Here is a 25,510-nt window from a genome sequence, read left to right as displayed (position 1 = left end):
GCCATTTTTAGGTCTAAGCTGGATTTCTACTGAGTTGTAAAACTGTAGAAGTCTGTTTTAGCCGCATGTTACTCTGTATGTCAAAACGATTAAAGATTATTTATATACCACAAGAGCTGAACCATCTAATCATATGAGACCGCAGCAAAGCCACACCATACCGGCAACACAACTATATCACTTTCAAACACAATCCCAAAGTGTTATGTGTGGAATAGATCTTTGACGGTCTGCTAGCATGTCGGCCATGCATATTGTCGCAGTTAGCTGATGGGGAGGGCCATACAGCGTGGCAGAGCACAGCATGCCTGCTGCTCCCCACAAGACGCTCAAGTGGCCATGCATGATGTCATTAAAAAGGGCCCAACCATGACATTCCTCTGTGGCTTATTGGCAAGTTATGGCTGGCTGGTCTGTTATGAAGTGAGGTCAATCAGATCCCTATTAATCTGCAATGACACCATTAATGAAGCCGATGACGCCTTTTGACTCTTTATGTATGTCAGTATGTGTGTAAGAGGGCCAATGTACAGTCTTAGACTTTGTTTTGTGATATATGTTATACATTCATTTATTATTAATTATGATGTTTACCGAGAGAACTAGAGAAACTTAAACTAAATCAACAACCAATGGATGTGCAGTTACCTGGCAGGTCATTAACACCATAATGTGTCTAGAATGAGCCACGGATAGAGAGAGAGAGAGAGAGAGAGAGAGAGAGAGAGAGAGAGAGAGAGAGAGAGAGAGAGAGAGAGAGAGAGAGAGAGTTGGTGGCATTATGGTTTCTTGCATTGAGCAGTCTACACACAAAAATACACACACACACAAACACACACACACACACGTAGACAGACAAACATACAGAGAAAAAACAGGAATCTGTCCTGCACTGGCAGGGGCTGATGCTGCCATGCGCACGGTGATCTCACCTACCGTTGCCGTGGCGACACCAACCAGAGGGAAAAGCCTTATTGTGTGTGCGCATGCGTGTGTGTGTGTGTGTGTGTGTGTGTGTGTGTGTGTGTGTGTGTGTGTGTGTGTGTGTGTGTGTGTGTGTGTGTGTGTGTGTGTATGCGCTTGTGATTGTGACAGAAGCTTGAGCTGGAGGAAGAGAGGGAGGAAGAGAGGGAGGAGGAGGAGGAGGAGGAAGGGGAGGAGGAGGAAGAGGAGGAGGAGGAGGAGGAGAAGGAGGAGGAGGAAGAGGAGGAGGGCCTACAGGAATTCACATTGTGCCTAGCTTGTTTAAGGTTTATGCCTCATTCACTTACTACACTTTATCAGGGGGAATACTGAACCGGCCCTTTCAATTATCAAGGCCATAAATTCAGCATGGCTGTGTCGTTAAAATAGCCGGCCAGTGCTTTAATAGGGAAAGGCCAGTATATGGGAAGGGAAAGGGTGCATGCCAATTAATTTGCATAAGCTATATTGTGAGACAAAGATAAACAGGAAAAGAAGCATGCAAGGTTTCATGAATACCTGATTAAACACTGACAAGCATACAGATGCATGCAGGCAAGCACACATATTGCACATGTAAACTTCACCACTGCTGGCACATCACTACCCCTATTTCTCTTTAGGCAAACAGACAAAAATAACCTCCCCTATACCAGCTGGTATTGTTGAATTATATTAGTGATGAAGAGCTAACTCAGACTAAGGGTCATCTGCTCATCAATGGGTGGTGGTGGCCTGGCTTGCACCACAGCCATGAATGCACTGAATTCATTACCCCTGGTGCACAGATGGTGTCTGGCTGCCTGTCTCAAGTTCAAGTTCATGTCCAGGAGACACACACACACACACACACACACACACACAGAAATGGCAGAGACATGGCCCAAGCCAGACAAACAGACGTTGTTGACTGAGACACAGCCATTGTTCCCTTTCATCAACAAGATGTAGTGGCTTCACTAGCTATCCGAGACGCCTGGGTCAGTTAATTGCAGTAAAACACACACACACACACACACACACACACACACACACACACACACACACACACACACACACACATACACACACATGCAAACACAGACATGAATATTATATAGATGCAAATGCAGCGTCTCACCCACCACAAGCCCCAACCGCATGAATACAGCCCTGCATTTCTGGTCCTGGATCAAAATGTTTTGTCTGGAGCTAATATTGCAGAATATGACAACTTTTCCTTCAAATAAAAAAGAGACATATAACTAATCATTTTGTTATTGCAAAACAATCTGGGAGTATGCCGCAATGAGTAACAAAAAATAGAGCCATGCAACACATGCATTAACAAATGGCACCCGTACGACAACTATATTTACACCCTTTGTCTGGCACAGAAATTACCCTGGGCTGATACATATTATGAACCTGCTCCTGCACCTGCCATACAGAGGCAAAGAGGAAGCACATAAAAACCCCGGGAACGCTCATATAAAATATGCTGATTGCCTATCCAATGAATATGAAAACACCTTCCATGGTCGCCATGGTTTTGTTACTCAACAAATCACGTGACAACAATGGCTGCGGCGCACTGTATGTGTGAGCGTGGAAGGAGGGCACAGCCAAGCGCATAGCACCCATTTACTGAGGAGAAGGAAAGGGGACTGTCACCACCTATTCCTACACGCATAGTCAAATCACACGGCTATATTTATATATATGGAAATAGGGCTCTTTGAAATGAATGGCGGGGCCTTTCTTTCGCACCAACATGCAGGAACACATCTATAAATAATATAAAAGCCTTCTTTTGGCAACCTCACGCACTAGAAGACACAATTCAGACTAATTTATAGACACGCGGGGAAGAGGCTAAATTAACTTTACAGTATCAGGTACATTTTAAATTTAGAAAAGGAGTCCACGGCATCATCACAGATAGAGCATACAGTTAATTGTTTTCAAGGACTCACTGCAACAATGGTTGTCAGTGTTCATAAAAAAAAGCTCTACTGTGAACCATATTGGTAAGATTTATTCAATTTCCAGAGACAGGCAGTAAAGACCATGCAAACCGCTGCTAACGAATGCTGCATCTCTCCTCCAAGCAGCACAGGAGTACTGAAGGAAGCTAAGAAAGAAGCTGCATGCAAGTGTGGTTTGCAGTGGTTTAAACATGAGATGCTGCTCTCTTCTGGCAACTGTACATTTTAGCATTGCATTTCCCGACTACGTGGATTAAGGTCCTTTTGAATTAGACGCCTTGATCATGGACTTATAGATTTGTTGAGTGAAAATTCAAGCCAGAAATGTCATCTATCTTGTGTATACCGATGTCAAAACTGTAAACATCTAAACAGTATACTGCATAGGCCTGAATATAAATACACAAGAGCCGTTGTTTTCTCAATGTCTTGCTCAACTGAACTCACAAAATGTGCAATTGTTTCTATAAGAATAGGTACAAAAAACTGTACATGTTCTATGGAAGAAGCAAAGTGGGATTTCTGGATAAAACATAGCGACTGACATGAAGTGGAGCCTTAGTTACAGATCCTACATTTTTTTCCCTACAGTCTGGGTTGTCATTTGTGGCCCCCACACTTGAAAACAGTGTTCTCTTTCATACAGCTAGACGACTATTGCAATCGACTTAACCGAGGACAATAAAACTTGTTTTATTCAGCGTTTCTCAACCCAAATTGTATTCTCAAATTTTCTTTGGGGTATACAACCAGGTATTGTATGCCGTCTTTGACAGGGGTCGAGAACAAGAGACATTAGTTTTGTCTGACAGTGTGAGAATGTCGGCAAGAGACCTTTTCAGCGAAGGCAGTGTTGAATTCAGCCACTATGGCTCTGTTTAACACTGCACTGAATAATCCTCTGTTGTAAAAAAAAAAAAGTCAGGGTCACAAATTTCTGAACATATGCTAAACTAGAACTATGACCGAATCAGATATTTTGAAAGCTGAAAATAGAAAGGGATGTACACCTTCAACAGGACTACAATCAATGTGGATGAATATAAATGATTGTCAAACCATGTCATAAAAACAAGCAGGCATGTTATAAACACGTGGTGCTGGAAGCAGCCTATCATCTGTGGATGTAACAGCCACCTCAAGCTGTGTGGGGTTGGGGAAAAAAAACACATTTATGAACAAATAATTACAACTAAGCCATAAGTGCTGATTTAAACCGTTAATTAAATAATACATCAATTGTACCACTGTATTTTTGTACATGTATATGACACCTTCCCTTTGACCTATGATTCATTGTAGGTGGAGTCATCCCTAAAGCACTGATTTACCAATATTCCACTTGTATGTTTTTTCCCTACACAATTGTATGTTTCCAGAAATGGCACATATGTTTCTGACAATGCGTTTTCCATAAAGCTTTAAACGCAAATCCACCCACGATCAAGTTCAAATAAACAATGCACAAACACGTCACCTATTGAAACGCCCCAGACGTCTTTGTGAAACATTATCTGCGCTTCTCCTAATTCTTGGGAGTACAACAACTGGATCCGCGCGCTGAAATGAGGCCATGCAGGATTCCATACTTGCAGCACATCCCTTTCAAATGCATACACCCGGATAGTTTTAAGATAATGACCCAAAGCCCTCATTATCAGTACAATTGGCGAGACATTACGCATTCAAGACCGTTACTACTCCAAGTTTAGGAGCGCCGCGTCGGCTGGGGCTGGGAAACGTCGCCTCTTTCTTTGGGGATGCAGATGAGTCTGGTGCACTTGACGTCTTTTCATGACCCCTGTCGGCCCCCATCCCCCTCCCAGCCCCTCCAGGCCCTCACGGCGCTGTCTGTCATATTGGGCCTGGGCATGGCATTGCCACTTGCCCCACCGAGCGTGGGAATGGGATCGTCCAGTCGTTCACATCTCCTGCACTGCGGTTAACGGAATCAATTAAGCAGGCCCGACCCCCCCACACGTTTCCCCAATCCCCTCACCCCTTACCCCCTCCTCTCCCTCCTCTTCTGCCACCTCCCTCCTTCTCCTAACCCCAATCCCCCACCATCTCTCCATTTTTGTCAGTTCAGTATACGTCCTAATTATTACTGTTTGGGATGCCAGCGCCGTTTCCTGGCCGGACTTGATCATGCTGAAATAAGAAGCACACGTGGGTTGCAGCAGAAGCCATAAAAGTTACTGTTTCACTCCCACGAAATGCTCAATATGAGATGCCATTCAAATGAGAGAACATTTAAAGTAATACCTTATGTTAAAGGATCGCATAGGCTGTACATTTACCATGCACTGTCTGTTTAGTGTGTGTGTGTGTGTGTGTGTGTGTGTGTGTGTGTGTGTGTGTGTGTGTGTGTGTGTGTGTGTGTGCATGTTTAAATCTGGATAGATTGGCACAGGTATACATTATGTTCCTGAAAATAGAGAATCATCACATTAAAATAAAGCAAAATGAAAGCTATCAAATACATAAACGTAGAAAAAGGAAAGCACAATCTCAATAATAATGTCATATGAATAACAGCTGGTCCATGGGATAATTTAATAATATGTCATGAGTCCTCCAAGTCTTCGACGAGTCTGGAAGTAGTTTTTACTTTCGGTTATCTAGCTTTATGACGAGCAGAACACTCATACAGCTAGATAACCAAAGATAACAACCCACTTCCCAATCTTCAGCAATAATCCACATGTACATTTCCTCTTCTGGTCTCCAAGTTCCCAGCTCTCCGATCTCAAATATGTAAAGCAAAAGTAATCGGTGTCCTTTTTTCAAGTCACATTGTGTATTATATTCCTTATATTCCCTTCTTGCCATTGAGGGCCACTATTGCACAGCCCGAAGTGTTATACACCCGGCGTAAAAAGAGAGCAATTCTTCGGAAAAATTATATATAATCCCAATGTTAATGTCATATTCGCTTGACATTACCCAATAGTATTGAGCTGAAGAAGGCCTTGAAAATCGCGGGTAAGGTGCAGTCATCCTTGCACATGGGCCCTAATTTGCAATGCAAATAACTCCAATCCCACAAAAGGCTCTTTCGCCTGTATTAAGTCGTTGGTGGTAGAAATGTATATCCTGTGAGGCCGGCGGAGAAGAAACACGGTAGAGAAGGGGGAAAATCCGGTTTTCCTGTGGAAAGAGCAATAACGGCACAGGGAATTACGACGCAAATGTTTCGGATTTTGAAGACAGGAGGTTGTTTTTTGGTCAAAGAATTAAGTTGTCCGCTCACATCCAGCGTTTACTTAAAGAGGGATACAGCCGATGACTCTGAGCCAAAGGGTCCGTTCTGCGGGCTGCATGGTCGGTCGGTCTGAACAGAGTGGGGGAATAAGGGCCATCCCCAAACGATAGGGGGGCTGGGGGTGGCCAAAATATGGACCAACCCCAGTGAGGTCAAAGGCCTCGGACCACGACAGTGTAACTGCGGTGATGTCATAAAAAAAAAAAATCGCAATTGCACCCTGCTATCCATGCACAATCTCCATCTATTACAGTGAGCGCGCTGGAATAAGTCCGCCTTGCACCGAGCAGTCTGCACGCACTCGCACACTCACACGGGGATGCACATGGATAGCAAGGAAACCATGTGATTTTTACACAGAGAAAAAGGGCATTCAACTGTTGTTAATGGAAGATGCGATCAGGTTTGGTAACGACGAGACAATAAAAATGAAACAACTCTGCGAGAGCATCCCGGAGCTGCCTGAGCGCCAGCATCTTCTGCCTCCTGCGCAGGCTGCCTTTTCTATTCGCAATAACACGCTACCCGCTCGCTTCTTCCTTCTCCAATAAGAGGTACCGCTGTATGACTTAAATTAATCTCACGTGCTCGGTTTTGCGTCGAATTCCTTACTAACCCCGTGTGTTTTGTGTCATCGTCGCATCCGAAGGGTAGACTACAATGCCATTCAGGTAGCCGGGCGATGTCGCCTCACGCAAAATAAAGACCAAGCGCTTCACCCTGTACCAGTGTGAGTGAACTCGCTTACTTTTCCACAGACATGGAAGCAGTTAACCGATAGCTTAGCGCAAATGGGTTAATATATAGGAGCTTTGAAAGTGGGTCAACAATAACAAGCAGTGGAACATGTGATGGATCATGCGCAGGAGCATGCAACTGCAGGATAGCGAGTCTGTGTGTGCACAACTTTGATTCTGTTTGGACCATAAAACAATCCCAATACAGGAGGAGAAAAAGTGAGCCTCTGACATCAATCGACTTAATTAGTGTGTGTCTGCATGTGTGAGAGAGCTTGTGTGTGTCTGTGCGTGTGGATGCCTGTGTTTGCGCGCCTGCGCGCGTGTGACTGGAGAATTGAAGTATCAGGTGATGATAAATTAACACCGTATTATTTGACAATGGCATTATCAGCTTCTTTTTTTCTCTGCAGGAGTCCCATTGACTTGCTACAGTTTTAGATCTGCTCTCAACTTTACTCGTCGGTGGGAGGGGCAAATCAGAGGTGTTTTAATGAGTCACAAGGCCTGTGCATTTCAAAAAGGGATCTCTTAACAGAACTTTGTCTCTCAAATGTTCAGCCACAGTTCTTCCATTTGTATGCCTTTGTCTCACTCCTCCCTTTCTAAATCAGATATTCCACCTGCAGCATGTGACACAGTTATTTGTCCAAATGTCACTTGCACTATATGGAAAATATTGCAAATTCACAAATGTACTATTTAGCTCTTTTTTTTTCTTAGAGCCGATTTCGACACATCCACAATCAGCATGTCCCCCTGATGTGGCGCTGGTGAATATAACTGTAAGGCCAACTTGACATAATTAAGATCAACAGTATAAAGCACACCTCATTAGGGTAAATGAGGCTTCAGAATAGGCCTCCCACACAGAGGCCACGGTTTAATCACTGCACATCATTTTTGAAACTTACAACCTGCTGATCCTCTAGAAATTACAATGTTACTGTGCTACGAAGCCCACAAATACCAGAAGGGCACGATAGGTGTATTATTAGCTGCATTACATGAAACAACTAGAATTTCCTTTGTAATAACACATTAAAATGAACGTGTTGTATATTAAATACTTTGTCTGGAGATTTTGGTGACCTTACTTATTCAATGTGAACCAAACTTTCTACTTTGGTTTCAACACATTTCATCTCGTTTCAGGGAGAACAAAATGCTGACGTGTTTCTGCACGAAAATGAATCTGTCCATTTGTATGATTTCTAATCTCAAACACATCGCTAACAAAAATACATACATGTAAAATAAAAAAGATGTTCATATGTGTATATTATATAGGTATATAAATATATAGCTGTGCATGAGGCAGACTTTGGTAAGTTACCAATCAGAATACACTTGCTTTTAAACTGTGCCAAAAAGTCTAATCAGTGCCTCCTCATTCCAAAGTGTGAAGAAACACTCACTCACAAACTTCGCATTTCCTTCTAAATACGTGGAATCTCGCCATGAAGCGTCAGTCGTAATCAACTTTTGATACAACAAATGCATTTCTATATAGCCTTACATTCAACGTGTGCGAAACCTTTACGCACACGATCGCCTTTACGTACCCTATTAAAACAGGCACAAAAGTTGCACTTACTTCCTCGAGGCGAGTCAAATCACTGCAATCGACCAGAAAGCGTCCCAAGCAGGGGAAGAACAGTTGGCTCCGAGTGTACCGTGATGTGGTATGTTCCCCTCACATATCCCAGCCGTAATATTTGGTGAGGGGTAGGGGGGAGGGGGGGCATCACTTTAAAATTGCCGTTAACACTCAGTTGCTTGCATTAGTCGTGCTTCGGCTGCTCTGTGCAAAGCATGAGCATATCCCAAGCACATGATAGACGAATAGAAGGAGGGGAGGGAGGGATGAGGAGAGGGAGCGAGATGTAGGGAGGGAGACAACTTTCCCATAACGTCTACAAGCACCAAATAGAAAAGTGCATGCACAGTTGAGCTCTCCGAGTGTGCAAGTTTTTTTTTTCCCCCTGTTGGTGGCGGGGTGGGAGGAGGTGATGATGAAGAGGAGGAGGAGAAGGGAGGAGGGGGTGGGGGGCATAGTCCATCCTTCTGTGTGAGGAGAGGACGTGCTCTGAAATTCAAACAAGTTCCCTCGGTTCTTTTGTTGCACGCACGAACTGAGGCAGCATTGTTCGCGGTCTGGCGTGGACCTCTCCCTCCTTTTCCCTGACCAGGTTACGAAGTGAGCCCCGCAGTTGGGTGGTAATGAATTTGCTGCAGGCGCTTCGCTAACACGCTTTGACAAACGGAACGCATTTACCGGTTTTCAGACAGAGGGGAAATGATTTGCTACATGCAATTCCCAAACTAAGTATAGAATGAGGTCTATAATGGAAAGAAAAGGGAAAACACCGGGCTTTAAACTTCATTCAAAATGTTTTGATTGGATCTGTGTGTACAGTATAAGTTATAAATGTAACCCTGCTCCCAGTTGCCTAATAAGAAGTAATCTCATAAGATTCAAGACACAAGCGCGCGTGTCCCAAAGTGGACACACACACACGCACACACACTCACACACACACACACACACACACAAACACACACACACACACACACACAAACACACACATAGAGACGCACACCTGCACACACACAGCCTTGGGAGAGAAGGGAAAAGAAAGATAAGAGAAATATTTCACCAAAAAAAGTTGAATAAGGTGAGCTGTCATAGCCCACCAACATGTGTCTTCCGCTAATGATGACATACTTTTATTTGTTTTGTAAATATCTTATATTTCTATACTTTTTTGAGCAAAATCTGTAGGAGCGCTTTACTCTGCAAGGATACCACTTCTCCCTGTCGTTGATGCAAAAGCCTTGTGCTACACATAATCTGATATTTCCTCCGTTCGCAATTGTTTTATATTTTTTCTGTGATTTTTCTGAATGCAAGAAAAACACTGTCAGATAATCATGTGAGTGGAAGGACAGCAAACTGCAAAGCATCCTCTCCCATGTTGCCCCCCTCCCACCTCCCCGCCCCCCTTTGCCTAATTGCAGGCGTAACCATTAGATTCAGCCGCATTCACGTTTTAGTTTAACAGCGAGGGCACGTTCAATGACGTAGACAAGCATATCAGCTACGTGCAGCCATATTTAAATACATCAAGGCAATTAGCGCATCAAAATATGCAAATCCCGCTTACTACATAGTCCGCCTGGCCGCAGACGGAGTAATTTCCCCCCAGCCAGTTCTCGGGTTTTTGTTTGCTGTTTTTAAAGCCAACATAGCCTGATTTGTTTTTCCGAGAGGCTTCGTTACCGTGCACGGGACAGACGGGAGAGGCGAAGAGAAGGGAAGCCGTGGCTCCTGCGTGGGAAACCGCCCATGCGTAATGAGACGACCCGCTCCGCCATTCTCAATACTCCGACGCCGTTGGCTCTGGTATTATTTTTAATATTGATGATTATTCAGTTGGTAGATTTGCATTGCACACTTATTGTGCAGAGATCATTTCACATGATTTTGCCTTTTAGATCGTCGTCAAGCCATTGTTTATCCTGTTAAAGCGATGACATTTACAACCTCAAATACCAGCCTTCATATTCAAATTGTAGGCTAATGAGACGTAGGCTGCAGTGACACGATGTCAGCAGCATTGTGGTTTTGGTTGTAAAGTTATTCTTTAATCGGAATGATGTACTCGACGAAAGGCTTTGAATACTCATATACAGCATGCATGCATGAACAAAGAGCTCTCTGCTGGGCAAACAATAGGAGATTCAGAGGTAATACCGAGGAGGTGATACTTTAAGATGGAGATGTCTGACTCATAATAAGAGAATGACACGAGCTGTGCGAAAACTAATAACCAAAAGTCTCCTGCCCAGTTTGTAAAAAATCCTGTGACGCAGCGCTGACATTTAGACGACAATTGCTCAGGCTGTCTCCTCTGTGTCCGTGCGCGCGCACAGTGCCAGGGGACGAGCGTGCGCATGCAAGTGCACTGAGCTAGATACATATCTCTACAATTATATATACATCTCTACTATTATATACATATAATATACAAAAGAAGATATTAAAGTTTCTCTATTTGAGTCGTGTTTGATCTCCACAGAGAAAGCTGGTCCTACATTAAATCTGAGTTCAATTACCTCAAATTAACACAATCCAACGCTCCTGCAGCTGTAACTCGGTGCTTGGTTACGTGAGACGTTTCTTTGAAGTTGTTGGGACGTTTTGCGAACTTAATGGCATCAGCCAAAGCAGATGCAGTCCATGGAGTCTACTCCCTCTGCTCTTAAACGGCTCGTGGCTCAACAGCAGCGGTCGGGCTGGCTCACGGAAAGCCACACGAGTCCATTACGACCTATATTGGGCTGCTCTATACAAAGTCCTATTCACTCATTGCTTGTAGTGAAATATTAGAATACTTTCCTCATAGGTTGCTCGATGGGAGGTTGAATAGCCATCCTCTGTCGTTTGTATCAGCAGCTTAGAAAGCACAAGCACACACCTGCGTTTACCTTCAACATGAAAAAAAAACAAGCTCATTAACTGTTAATAATGTATTGTTTCACACTTTGGGATGAAATTGAAGTATATTTTGTCCAATAAGATACAGATACATTTATTTGAATGAGTTTAGCAACGGATCGGGAAAAGGGGCACGAGGTGGTTGTTAATTTAACTAATCGAGGCCAACCTCTATTTATTCGATTGGTGGGAGTCATCTTCTCATTACAAAAAGAATCAGTTCGTTAACACCATTCACTTCTTTCTGGAAAAGGTGGACCTACAACATTAGCAGGGCCAATCGCACGAGGTCTTTACACCTTTATTTTTTATTAGCACTATATTTCTCTTGACCACAGACAGGTCCAGAGTCTGTAATGGGAGTTAGAGAGCAGAGCGGTGCGCTGTTCAGTGCTCCTCATTTGAATCATGAAAAGGAGGGACACAATTTATGGACACCGGGTATTCTGCGTGTTCCTGCAGTGGATTAAACGACTTGCATTTATTAGCTCATAACCGCGTTTTGTGGCAGTGCAGCCACCAGGCCGCGAGCCAAAAAAAGTTGATGTGATTTAAAACAGGAGATAAACAAATGAGACAGATTTTTGTATTTACATTTCTATATTACAATGCTGTCATATGGGGATGTAGTGTGAGCCAATCATTTGGAAAATAGTTCATTAAAAACGAGGCAACCAAAAGTGTGGGCGCTCCCCAGAAATCACCAGTGAGAAAAACACTCACATCTTAAAATACATGGTTTGTCAGTGGCCACACATCAGCGTTATGATGCATTATAACGCAGTTTGTAACAGAAACACGCGCCTGGCGTGTTTTGAAATTGGCCAACGAGATACTTCCAAATAAAAAAATGCTGTTTTTTCCAAAACTTATACCTGTAGTTTTAATGGTGTCTTGTCTTGTGCACTTTTCCCGCTTTGATAGGGGGCACAGGAGTCCATAGATCATACGTGTACTGTATGTATCTGTGTATGCGTATTGTTATTATTATTTATTGTTATTTATTATTATTATTTCACTTGTTTTCAATTTCTTTTAAAAATCGAATCTTGAAAAATAACGTGTAGGTTTAAATTGTCAGGGAGAAATATATATATATATATATATATATATATATATATATATATATATATATATATATATATATATATATATATATATATATATATATATAATTATTAGTATTACCCTCACCAGTAAAAACATGTTTGTGCAGCAGTTCGTGATGTCTGTTCGACCTCCAAGGAGACTGAGGATGAGGAGGCTGAGGGTTAGAGGGGAGGTCTACAAGACGACTAAATGGTGACACCTAGTGGTGATTCTGGAGAACGTTATTGATGAAAATGTGTCCAGCCTGGACGGACACTAACGTAGGTAGGCTACATGGACACCTGCTGGCGCCACCCAAATGAATGCATGTATAATTACATACACGGTGCATGCACGTGTATGTATTCACATTCACATTATTTAATTACAGTTGCCTTTTTAGTGAAAGCTTACATTGCCACAGTCCAGTCAGATAGTACGTCACACCTGACGTTACAGATAAACTGCGGCACGAAACTGGATTTATTCATGCTGTTACAGTTTTGGTTTCTGCAGTGTTTAAATATTATTCAGGGGTACTTATTTATCTTTTTACTGGCTATTATAGATAATATAATAATGCTGTCTAGATTTTTCTGTAATAATTTTGAATTGTAACTAATATGTGCTTATTCCTTTCATATTTTCAGACCGTATTCTTGTTTTTTATTTCCCTTGTATCTGTAGCGTTAGCAAGAGATCGAACAGATCCAAGCAGCTCAAGCTGTGATGAGTTTTACATCAGCCTGACCTTTTGAGAAACTGTGAGAACTGTTGTCACAATCGATTATATCTGATAGATAATAAATTATATTGTGCCTCCACTCAACTTTCTTCACCTCAGGCTACTGGATGTAACCCTTCAAATGCTCGAGAGCTTGATGTAATAAAGCAGTGGAGCGACTTCATGGAGTGCGGCCTAATTCAAACCTTCGAATAACTCGCCAGACATTTTAGGATTCATATGCAGGAGCATTGTCGTACATATATTGCAAGAACACAGCAAGTAAAATATACCGTTGCACACGGTTATCATAAACTACAAATTAAGAAGCGTAAATAGTCATCATCATAGTAGGATTTTTAAGAAAGTCATTTCTCGGTTGCAGCCTGCCGGACACTGAGAAAGGATTTCACTGTCATCATTTCGTTATCTTCGATTTTGTGTACACTTGTACTGAAAAAGGAACGTATTTATGTTTGCATTACATTAAATGGGACATTTAAGAAACACAAAAGAAACAAATAATGTTTCATCTGCTTCTTTGAGGCAGGCTTATAATAACACACCATACTCAATTATTATTATTCTTTTAAATGTTCATTCACTTTTTTATTATACATACATTTACGCGAAGCCTATAGTCAGATGGAAAATCAAACTCTCAAATGAAATATTTAATGAGAATAGACGCGAAAACAACATACAGCTGGAGCTGGGTGTTTTTAGAAACAGTGAAAGGGTTCACATTTACTTCATGGAAGGCCAGGACTATCAATAAAGGTATAAAACCAAACGTTTCTATTGGAATTATTGAAATTAATTGATGGGACTTATTATTGTAAAGAAGATAAATGTGTGTGTGTCCAAACCTCAAATAATAAATATAAACTACTGTCACTCTAAGATCGGTTTGAATTCCAAAGAGTCAGCCTGACAACATTAATATTTAATACCAGCTGCATCTTATAATGGCGTGAGTCTGGTCTTTAAACAGTATTATCCAAGACGCTAACGAAAAACAAAACAATAACTCAATAAAAAAAAAACATAGATAGTGTATACAAAATGATTTGCAACAGAGATAAAGGCAACTTCGGAAAAACAGAAAAAAAGTGCGAAATGCTGACTAACGAATTTCAGTGCAAGTTTTAATATGAAAACATAAACTCTTGTTCTGCTTGATTGTTTAAATCTCAACTCGTTGTAAATTATTTTAAAAAAGAAACACGTGACGGGTAATTATATGTATCCATGCTGTATGCAGAAAATAAAGAACTGAAAGACGCGTCAGACCCTCAACTCAAATGTGTCGAATTACTATAATCAGTGTTTGTGTCTTGACACCGTTGTTTAATCACACATCATCTTAATATATCTGTTCCTACGGAGAATTGTATTTTCAGAAGCCAAAAATGCGTCACCCACTGTCATTATTATTTAATAAGCAGTTCTCAACCGCTCCACTGCAGTTTATGTGCGTCACATCCCACACCGCTGTGACACGAAACAAAATAAAAGGACATTATGGATTTGACTGAACTTTTTCGTCTTATTCTTCTATTTCCCCTTCTTTCCCTTCTCATGTTAGATAGTCCTAGATCATTTGAATATTAGGGCTATTTTTCAACAGATCTTTGATAAGCGGATCACTGTTTGTATTGATTAGGAACATGTTTTTTCCTGCAATTTAAGGTCCATTTGTATTCCAGCAAAATGTATTTCTGAGAGATGGAGATGCAACTGTAATGTTAAGTAAGATAAACATTGGCTTTAAATGTCAAACAAATGTATTCAGTGTATCAAGAAAGCCATATTTTTCTAAATGGACATGGAAAGAAGTAGATGAGGCCGTTTTCAATATTTCAATGTCATTCAATGTCTGCTACAAGGAAGCTGTTACAGGCCACCATGCCGGATTTCCATTCATGGAGTATTTTCATGTTGAGTTTTCTTGTCCTGCACAGTATGAAAGTATAATCAACATTTGGAGATGCATGCAGAAAAAAAGTCAAACACAATGAAATCACACCAAGTCACATCAGGAAAACTAAGAAAGCCAGTAACTTTACTGAAATCTCTGCAAAATACAAATAGCCTTCACCTCCAGCAGAGGAGACTTTTATTTCCTCCCCATACCTATTCATTACATAATGCTGAATCAAGTGCCTTGAGTTACAGAGATGTGGATTTAATTTAATACCATCTTAGTCTCAAGTGGCGACAAAGGCCAGCTTATGCCGCTGAAAGCCGCTCTTGCGTTCCAGAAAACATTAGTTCCAAACCTCCACCATTTTCAGGTTTATACAAGCTACATTTGGTACTACAGACTGACTTTTTAAGCATTTTTAATACATTACTCTTTTGAATTTTTTTTTCCTTTTCATCTTTTGAATACAGCTTAAATAAACCACAAACACGGTGGAGCAACAACGAATCCCATGTGACTGCAGGGACCGTAAGCATTGGTATCACATATTACACATGGCTGTACAGGTGTATGGTCTCTTTTCTTCACTGCAAGTGACTTCTCAAAACATCAGCTGAGGTACTGCTTGGGTGAATTTTGAGGTACCAACATTTAGTCTATTATAATAATGACAAAGAACAACTGGTCAAAATGTGATGATAAAGAACGCCTTCAAATTTAACAAACACAAAAATATATATATATATATAAAGACAAGTTTTCTTTGTTGTCTTTCGTTCAAATTATTGTGAAAACTACAGCACTATAATCAACCCTCAGGACATGTTGGCATTATTTCAATCAGTGAGCAAGTAGCATGATGATTGGTTTGTGGTCAGCTTTGATTATGTGGACAGCAAGCATGCGGATCACATGATCACATCTGAATGGTTGATTCAGAGCAAATAACACATTGTAAATACAAAATATGTTTTTGAATAATAACCTTTTCAATGTACAGGGAGACAGATGATCAACACAACAGGTCAAATGATGTGATCGGTATTGACATCTAAAGCTACATTTGACTGACTGAAATTGAAATGTGAAACCAATTGTACATTTGAGCATATTCTTTTATTGTCTTGTTTCAATGCTTGCAAAAACCATAAATGAATGTGAAAATAAAGTTGAGTTTACAACACAGAAATGCCACTGGCTTTGGTTTCTCCACACTGTTGCTGCCTGGAACATCATGTTTATTTTTTCTCAACCTTTTTGAATTGAATAAAAAAAAAAAGAGAAGAACACCATTATAGAGGCTCTGCCCCTGTTTGACTACACAGACTGTATACAGTAACAACATAGTGAACCTGCATGAAATATGCACATAGAAATATTATAACACTTAAGTGACAGCAGATACGGGAGTGGGAGTCAGAGAGATATGTGGCTAGTTTCATTGTTTAAAAAAGAGTAAATCAAAACAGCTATTTATCTAAAATAAACAATTGTGCTTCTTTCATACCGGCATGATCAATTTGTCCTTGTGTATCTGACGCTGAATTGTCATGTGACATGTGGTAAATGACGTGGAACCCTGCTCTGAAGAGTGGAACATGAGGAGTCACATGGAGACACCGAATCAAATTAGCTTTGTAAATGATCCGGGGTAATTAATCACAATGCACTCACCAAATTACATTATATAAATACAATTCAAAAGAAAAGTTGTATTGATTGGGTCAGAGCTTGTGCAATATTTAGAACACAAGATTGCGGTTACGATTTGAAATTGAACTGAACATCGGTACAGTCGGCAACATGTTTTACGAGATTAACATTATGAAATTAGATAATTAAGGCTAAGAATGATATATCGGATGCATTCAAATACATCGAGCCATGGATTGAGGGTCAGCCATATTTCCTCATTAGTATGACAATCATGTACATCATGTGTCAACTTGCATTTCTGTGTCTTCCCCAGTTCCAGTCTCATGACATTTTCCACTAACAGGTTGTGTTTTTGCATTCAGGCCCGTCTTTCCTCCATCACACAAACCCTGGCAAAGCTTTCCAGCTGGTTCTGAAGGTTAGACTAAATACATGCCTGAACAGCACTGTTCAAGGCTGAAATTAAACAAACCAGACAACATGTGCAACTGCACATAGAAACTCCACTAAGAAACCAACAAAAATCATTAGTATATATATTTATATATTAGAAAGCTATACACAAGCATGTTAATTTCACAGATTTTTTTAAAAGAATCTTAATATTACCATTATTATATATAATTAGAAATACACGTTTAAAAACAAACCTCTACAAAGATAAAACAGTTCAGCAAAGCATTGGATCTCAGTCTGTCTTTAATGGCTTAGGGCAGCGACGCCCTGTCAACTCCCCTCTGGGTGAACTATCCATCTCTTATTCGCAAAGCTATCAAAAAACACATTCTGGCTTATAGAAACTACAAAAAGCCACAAAAATGCTTTGCATTGTATTCCTTTCATATGAAAATATAAGCAAGTGTATCGTACAATTGTTTTTTATTTTTCCATTTTTTGTTTATTAATACTGAATATTAATACTAGATCCAGAGTTTTCTTGATTACACTAACGCAGCACTTAGATCAAAGGCTGGTCCTCGCTCAGCTCCGTTGGTTAAGGGGAGCGCTAAGCTCATCAAAGGTTCCACACGTCTAGCATTGGGTCTGCCTGTTTACCTGTACAATTCTTCAAATGTTGCATAATAGCTTTTTCATTTAGTGAGTAAATAAATCTTGTAATGTCTGGCAACTTTTGACCCCTGCCCTTCCCCCCTCGACCCTCTATTTACATAAATACGTTGAACCTGCAACATGACATCATCTAATGTTAACACACATTTTTGCAAGGGAGAACTGCAGAGAAGGTATATAGCAATGAAACCGACACTGTACACATGTATTGTTTGTCCAACTCAAGTGCTAAGGTGTTTTCCATTGGACACACTCACTCTCACGTTAATTTTTTTTGTCTTTTTTTTTTCGCTCTACTCACTGATATATCGCTGAGGCAAAGTGTAAGTACGTTTTATGAAACAGAGTACCTGACTATTTTTTTTGTTTATTTGTTGATATGCATATATGTACACATACACACACGTGTAAAGATATATGCATACGTGATTCTTTTTATCCACACACAATACACTTTATGCATAGTTCCCCAACAGAAATACCCCCAGATGCCATCCCAACCCACACCCACCCTCCCAAACCCCCATTACAACACCCCACTGGTTTATATAATGTCAATATGTATAGCACACACACTCAGCGAAAATAAAATAAAAAAGGAAAAGAAATTACAAACATATTTTAGAAAAGGGCTGTTCCTTTTATTTCCTTCAGCATTAACAAGATAAAAGGAGAGAGGCCATGGGGTTGGGTGGTTGAGTGACTCGTGATATCAGGTGAGAGGAGGAAGAGGATCTGACTTGGGGGGGGCGTCGTAACGCTGCGTTGTCGGGGGGCTCAGGGTAACTCTGGGTACTGCCGGGGAGAGGACGGAGCTATCATGTCGACCATCCTTCTGACAGCCGCACCCGTTTGATGGAGGGGCTCTCGCTCTCCAGGGTGGCCCGGGCCAGTCCCAGAGGTGAGTGGAACTCATTCCTGTGCTCATCGCGGTCGCTGCCCTCATGGGAGCTGCTACAACTGCTCAGGCTATCAACAGGGGAGCGTCCCGAGTCCTGGCGGGACGAGGGGTTCTGGGGAGGTGGTACCCCACCGTAGCCCCCCGTGCTGCTGGTGCGATCTCTAGGAGGAGAAACAGGTTCTGACTTGATGTGCAGGCTTTGAGCAGAGGGCAGGGAGAGATTTGAACCCTGACATAAGTGAGAGCTAGAGCAATTTCTGTTGGAAGGAAAGGAAACGCAAAGGGGTTACAGAGTTACAGAGCAAGAAACAAAGTGATTTTAAAGTCTGTCGCAACCAAACATGCGGGCAAACACACGCACACACATACGCACACAAACACAAACACACACATACACACACACACACTCATATTCAAGAAAACAGGGAGTGTGATATATATGTGGGAGCTTGCGTGTGGAAGTTGAAAACCATGAAAGGCCTCTTGGCGTGTCGAAAAAGAATCCCTTGTGATTTATGTGTTACATCATGCATTTCACAACAGCACAACACCTCAAATTAAGTTCAATGCACTCACCCTAGCTGGCCGAGGGCTGAATGCTGCATGTTCTGAAGGTGTTGCTGTTGCCACCCGCTCATTGAGCCGAGGTGAAGGGAGCTGCCGCTGTTGAAGCCAGACAGGGAGGACAGGTCTGCGCTATTCAGGGAATACTCTGTGTGCAAACACAGAGGAGAAAGGAAGAGCGGGAGGAGAATTAAAGGTCGTTCGACAAAGTCCAAGTACAGTTGCAAAGAGAGGGCAGAACTGATAAATGCTGATGTGATGTTACACGCATGAGATAACTCACGCGTGTTTTTGTTAGTGTGACAATAGCTCCCTCTACAGTTGGATGGATGTATACTATTTACATTTGGTAAGTATGTGCATGATGGCTTCAAAAGCAACACATCACGCCTGAAATTTCATGCCTGAAATAGGTGAAATCATTTTGACACGACGTCTAAAACAAAACTTTCATTAGTTGGGTTATGTGGGTATCGTACAGGTAACTATAAAGATGGCACAGTACATACCGGTACCATAAGAAGTAGAGATGGCAGATGGGTAACCGCCCATGCCCTGTCCTGGAAGAGTGGGAGTTGCTACTGATACCACTGGAGTGGCCAAGGACTGAGCAGACTGAGAGTTGTTTATTCTCTGGTTCTGTGACAGAGGAAAGGAAGACACAGAGCGAGAGAGACGGCAGAGGCTTGAGAACATGGAACCAACTCCCAGACAAAACAAACAAAAAACTGCAATAAACCAAGAAACTTTTTTATTTAATTTTCTTTAATTTCTTTCTTTCTCTCAACAGATGCTGAGAGAATGAATGTGATGCCAACTTCTGTGGAAATTAATCACTTGACATGCGGCACGGCTGAACCTCGCCAACCCTATCATTTACCACCCTTTCCAAGGGCCCACTGTCGCTATAGTAACACCATCGGTCTCCAAGGCAACGCAGGGTATAGCGACGACAAGGGAGAGACACTTTACTGCAAAGGGGCAGAAAATAATGGAGGTTTGATGCGAAATGAAAGAGGACTCTTTTGTTGCCCTTCATTTCAGAATTCAGAAAAATAAAAGCTGTGAGCTACACGTGAGCGACGGAAGACTCTATATGCAGGTGGAGAGATAAAAGGAAGGAAGGGAGGAGGAGAGACGAAAAGGGCTCAGGCGGAAAAGAGGCCAGGCTGCTTCGCCTCCGACGCGCCACTGGATGGCACTATGTGCCCTCACAACACGTCATGAGGTGACGTTGGAGCCTTCAGCAGAGTCAGCAACAATAAAGGTTAAAGTTAGTCTGGAGTCAGGACGGCTTTTACCAACAACGCTGTATTTTAATGTAATAATGTCAGAAGCGAAGGAAAAAAAAACTGCATGCAAATCAAGATGTCAGACTGAGGTGACGGCACCGCTCTCAGTTACACAAGGCTCATTATACTCAAGGACGATCTTCATCAGTTTCTCATTCGAAAAGCTTTTAAGTTTCAGATTTCTAAATCTGAGTGGCAGTCTGACTTACCAATAGCAGATCGACATCCTCAGACTGACGGCATTAAAAGGGGAGGGTAATACATTCAAATTAGTGAGTGCGACTGAGAATATGGAAGTGGAAGCTAAGTGCGGATCTAGGGATGGAGCAATTGTAGGATTGTGTCGACTGACACAGAACCAAAATGAAAAAAGGATGCTAAGGACTATTGTAACGACACACACCTTATTAGCAAGAGAGGAGACATATTCAGGGCCTAGAGCATAAGTGTCCACTGATGTGTACACACACAACAGAGGACATATATCTGGCAGCATATCAGACTTGGGCCAAAGTACATTTCTTTAAGAAGTTGCCAAAGAACATGAAAAAAGTCCAAGTGTTTCTCGAACATAATCTTATCAACCCAAGTCTGATATAGAGAGATGAAAGCAGCAGAGGGGACATGAAAGGAAATCAACAATAGCGAACACACCCAAAAGACCCTCCCAACAGATAGAAAGATAGACAGTGGGAAAATGGAAAGAGGGATGGAAAGATTACTCACAATGGATGGCATGTTGTTCTTGACGCCAGGGGGGATGAGCACACGTAGGTCGGGTTTGCGGTTGTTCATGCCTAAATTCATTGGCGGGGGAGATTTAGCCTGCATGTTCTTGTTCATGCCACCTGGAGAAACCAGCAGACCTGGTGAGTTGCGATGGTTACCATATCCGTTTCCTGAGAGCAAAGAAAGGGGGGAGACACATTAAATATACTTGAATGGTGTTTGAAGCAAAGACACATCTCGATGTTATCAAACCTGCTTCTGAAGTTTAATGAATCTTGGAAATCCTGCTTTAAATGACAGTGTAGCCGAATGAAGAACTACAGGAATTCATTTTCACCTTCAGCTCCTTTTCACTGTTTCTGTCTCATCTCTACTTGCTGTTTTAGACATTTTATTAGCTCACCATTCTGACTTGTAAATGGTGTTTTATGAAAGTGGTGCACACTGGCAAGGCAGATATTCAAACAAACGTACTGGCTTTTGCTTTGATGATCACCACTGTTTGCTTGGCAGTCTTGCAATGAAGGCACCCACTTGAGAGGACCTCACCCTCCACCTCTGTCACTGTCAATTAAGGCAACATGTGTCCTGCAACGGCCAGTGAATCGTGTAAAAACATCTAATTACGGGTAGCAAGACCACAGAGGGATGGGACCCATCATTTGGCCATCAGAGCTAAACACATGTGTGGTTCTTCCAGACAAAGACTCTGCCTTGGGGTTTCCACCAGATCAGTCCCCTAAATACGGAGGACCAAGTGCAGCACCCATTTTCTTCTCAAAAACCAGTGGGGCGAAATCCCAGCAGATCATAAAAAAAAACTGAGAGTGGAGCATTCTTGCAAGCAACATAGTCTTTGTTTCTAACCCAATCCCACAGGCTGTTTTTCCCCTTACTTTTCCTTCCTTCTTCCAAGGGGTAGAACACAGGGCACTGTGTAGACGTTCCCACTTGAAAGACGGGCAGGAATTATACGTTAGACATAAATGAATTTCCTAATCATATACTCCAGGGGAAAATGAGTCGCAGATGTCTTCCTGGGCAATTTCCCTCGCTGATCTTTGTTTAATTTGAGAGCGAGGTTTTTGTTGTTTGGAAATGAAAAGTCTCAAAAGCTCAATTTGAACAATCTGAAGAGTAAACGACCGCTAGCGGTGAGAGAAAATGAGAAAAACAGTGTGTGTGACTGCTGGCGTGTGTATGTGTTTGTGCCTTTACTGGCATGTGTGATGTGTGAGCATGTACAAGTCGATGTTAACAACCTAGACTTTGTGTGTTTTTGAATGTTTTGCTGCATACAACATTTTACATGTGCAAGATTCTACGTAAGCGACATTTGTCTTTCACGTTGAGAGTACATAAGCACAGTACGTCTTGAGACTCTACAAGGCATGCTGTACAACTCCTTATGCACAAGCCATGCATATGGATGCACGTGTGTTTTTTGTATTGGACCCTCTTGGTTCCAGTGTCAATTTCACATTAGCAAAGAGGCAGCTGCCTCTTCAGTTTTCCCGCTCTATCATTCTCATGGCTGGCCCTTTGTGAGATTAAGTGGGTGCATGTGGAGATAGATGAATGAGACCTCACACACACATAAAAAAAACACACGCATATGCACACATATAAAACACAAGCACGCACAGACACACCACAGATACACACAATTTAGTAAATAACCCAGCAGGAAGTACATCAGTGTTTCTGTACAGATGAATAAAAAAAGAGACTACGCTTTAGAGAGACATTAATACACACTTTGGTCAAGATGACACAGACTTCATCTTGGTGACAGTTAATCAGACATCTGTGTATTGCCACCCTGTGGAGATGGCTGCAGTCCAGTCAATTATCTGCTAGATGGTATGATCATGAGTGGCAGAGGCCAGTCTTTAATCACTTCAAAAGAAAAATCCTTGGCTAATTAAGCTAATAAAGCAAGAACTGACTCTTACTATTCAGAAACTTGAACACCCTGCTTTGAGGACAGTTCAATTTCAATACGGACACATTGGCTCAACTATAATATCAACCGAAGACACAAACTTCCAGAGTTCATTTCAGCTCCCTTCTTCAAATGCAATTCTGCATGGTCGAGCTGCGGCAAAGGCTGGCGTCAACCGTTTACAGGAAGTACCAAAATTAAACGCAGCACAGCCAGGAGTCTGTTTTGCTGCAGTACGAAATTCACACATTGAGAACAACATCTGATCTGAGATTACGATAAACAGCTTTTTGCTATTTCTGAGGTGAGGAGGGGACAGCTGAGGTCAAAGCTGAAGGATTGCAATCTGTCACGAGGTGCCATAGTTCCAACTTATCTCACTATGAGATAGATGTGTTTGACAAGCCACCCTTAGAGTGTTTGTTCTCTCTTTTTTGCTTTCTCTCTGTCTCTGTCAGACACACACACGCATGCACACACACACACACACACACACACACACACACACACACACACACACACACACACACACACACACAAAGAAGAGGTGTGTGGTTAATCTCATACATTTTACTGTTACTGAACAAATTTCTGATGTCCTGTTGTGGTCTAACAGGCGCACTCCGTCTATTCCCCAAACACACACACTCTTCCGTTGAGGTTTGGCCAAATGTGCATTCAACCCTGAATTCTCCAACTGAACTAAGGTGTCACACTCAAGGGTACAACTTGTACAGTTGGTGTGAGGTGCCGCCAACATCGAGACGAGCATTGTATGATCTACTGAACCCAACTTGTTGTCAGTTTTTGCGTGTACGGTATGCTCTTTAGCTGTATCTTTGTGTGGTTTTGACCAGAGATGTCTTTAAGATGTAGCTTGTATGCAACTCATTTGCAGGAGTAATTGGTGCGTGATCAAGGTGAGAGGTGACTAGAGTTTCTCGTTAATTCCTCTCAGTGCTTTTGTGAGCAGAGTGCTGATCGGAGCATAGATGACAGCTACATAATTGCACAGATGGAGGTGGGAGATTTACAAGCTGGGGCCTTAGTCCGGAGCTCCCTTCATCAACTCTGTTTCTCTCCTCACCACGCGCGCTTTCTTAGCGAGCAAAGAAGTTGACAGATTGAACATACTGTATATAAATGAGCAAATGCACATACACACTTCCCATAATATTTCCATTAAAGATACATGGTGACTCAGCCTTTCAGAAACATGCCCTATTTGGACTTTGCCTTTTTCCTTTCAAATCAAAAATAGTGAAGGATGTTGTACTTATTGCAACTTTGTAATTATTATGAACAGTAAACTGGAAAATGGAAAGTAACTGTGATAGCTATACTCATTAAGCCGATGCCATTTTTGAGATTTGTGTCCTATTTGTGTTACGTTTTGTGAAGCCTGGTCAAACGCACTACTCTCACGAGGGTGGAAACCATAAACTATGGCACCATAAACAGCTTCATGAGCTGACTGAATTTTCACTCTAAATGCTATCTAATTCATCATTTATACTTTTACCTGTATTATTGTTAGCCTGGAAAAGGAAAAGGAATCTTTTGTGAAATGAGACAATATATAAAAGACAATTTACTGAGATTAAATGTATATTATTAGCCGTGGAATTGTAATTTTACCGATTGAGGACATGGCAGATATTTATGGGATCTGGACAAACTATCCTCCAAACTACAGGAGAACTCAAGGCAATGCTAATTCAATTTTCTCTCATTACAGACAACCATAACATCTGAGGTACAACAGAGGTGTTATGTTTATGTGCATGTCTGAACCACACACTCCTATCCACAGATACACACACGCAAGGCACCTCCTTTGTGACTTGGGCCAGGCCACTTCAGACACTCACACACAGGCCAAACATCTCCTTGTGCTATCAGCTTATCAAAACTTACTGTGAGGAGAAGAGGAACATTAAAATGGTCTTTGTGGTGCCACAGTGGCTGGGCCACCTCACACTGAGTCACTTAGAGGAACATCATTAAAACGGCTGACCAAGTTCACAGAACACTTCCATCTGTGTTCCCCCACTGTTTCTCCTTTGCACACATGCTTCCACCATCAGTGGATATTCATCACTGGGGTTTCCCCCCCCCCCACAATCCCCCTCCAACCCCCCCTTCCTTTAACCCCCCCTGGATGAGATTTAGGAGAGCT

The 25,510-nt window shown here is 41.8% G+C and overlaps 1 protein-coding gene and 1 long non-coding RNA gene across 7 annotated transcripts in view; both read right to left on the bottom strand.

Annotated features, from left to right (window-relative positions):
- The window catches only part of LOC137778931 (uncharacterized), a 36,577-nt gene extending 27,716 nt beyond the window's left edge, over positions 1-8,861 (bottom strand). Inside the window, exon 1 of the long non-coding RNA XR_011077029.1 lies at positions 8,530-8,861. This is a non-coding gene — a long non-coding RNA (uncharacterized lncRNA). The remainder of the gene's footprint in view (positions 1-8,529) is intronic.
- Positions 8,862-18,427: 9,566 nt separating this feature from the next.
- Positions 18,428-25,510, bottom strand: part of mef2cb (myocyte enhancer factor 2cb) — a 67,131-nt gene continuing 60,048 nt past the window's right edge. For all 6 annotated transcript variants that reach the window (XM_068566479.1, XM_068566474.1, XM_068566476.1 and 3 more), the window contains 4 exons: positions 21,384-21,556; positions 19,875-20,004; positions 19,378-19,513; positions 18,428-19,058 (listed from right to left, as the gene is read on the bottom strand). In XM_068566479.1, coding sequence (XP_068422580.1) covers positions 18,719-19,058; positions 19,378-19,513; positions 19,875-20,004; positions 21,384-21,556 — 779 coding nt within the window. In that variant the 3' untranslated portion in view covers positions 18,428-18,718. The remainder of the gene's footprint in view (positions 19,059-19,377; positions 19,514-19,874; positions 20,005-21,383; positions 21,557-25,510) is intronic.

Source organism: Clinocottus analis, unplaced genomic scaffold (assembly GCF_023055335.1).
Source record: "Clinocottus analis isolate CAN_PGR_092001 unplaced genomic scaffold, fCliAna1.0.p SCAF_7, whole genome shotgun sequence".
NCBI classification, from domain to species: domain Eukaryota; kingdom Metazoa; phylum Chordata; class Actinopteri; order Perciformes; family Cottidae; genus Clinocottus; species Clinocottus analis.
The sequence above is the reverse complement of the archived record's forward strand: the minus strand, read 5'-3'. Positions and strand labels throughout refer to the sequence as shown.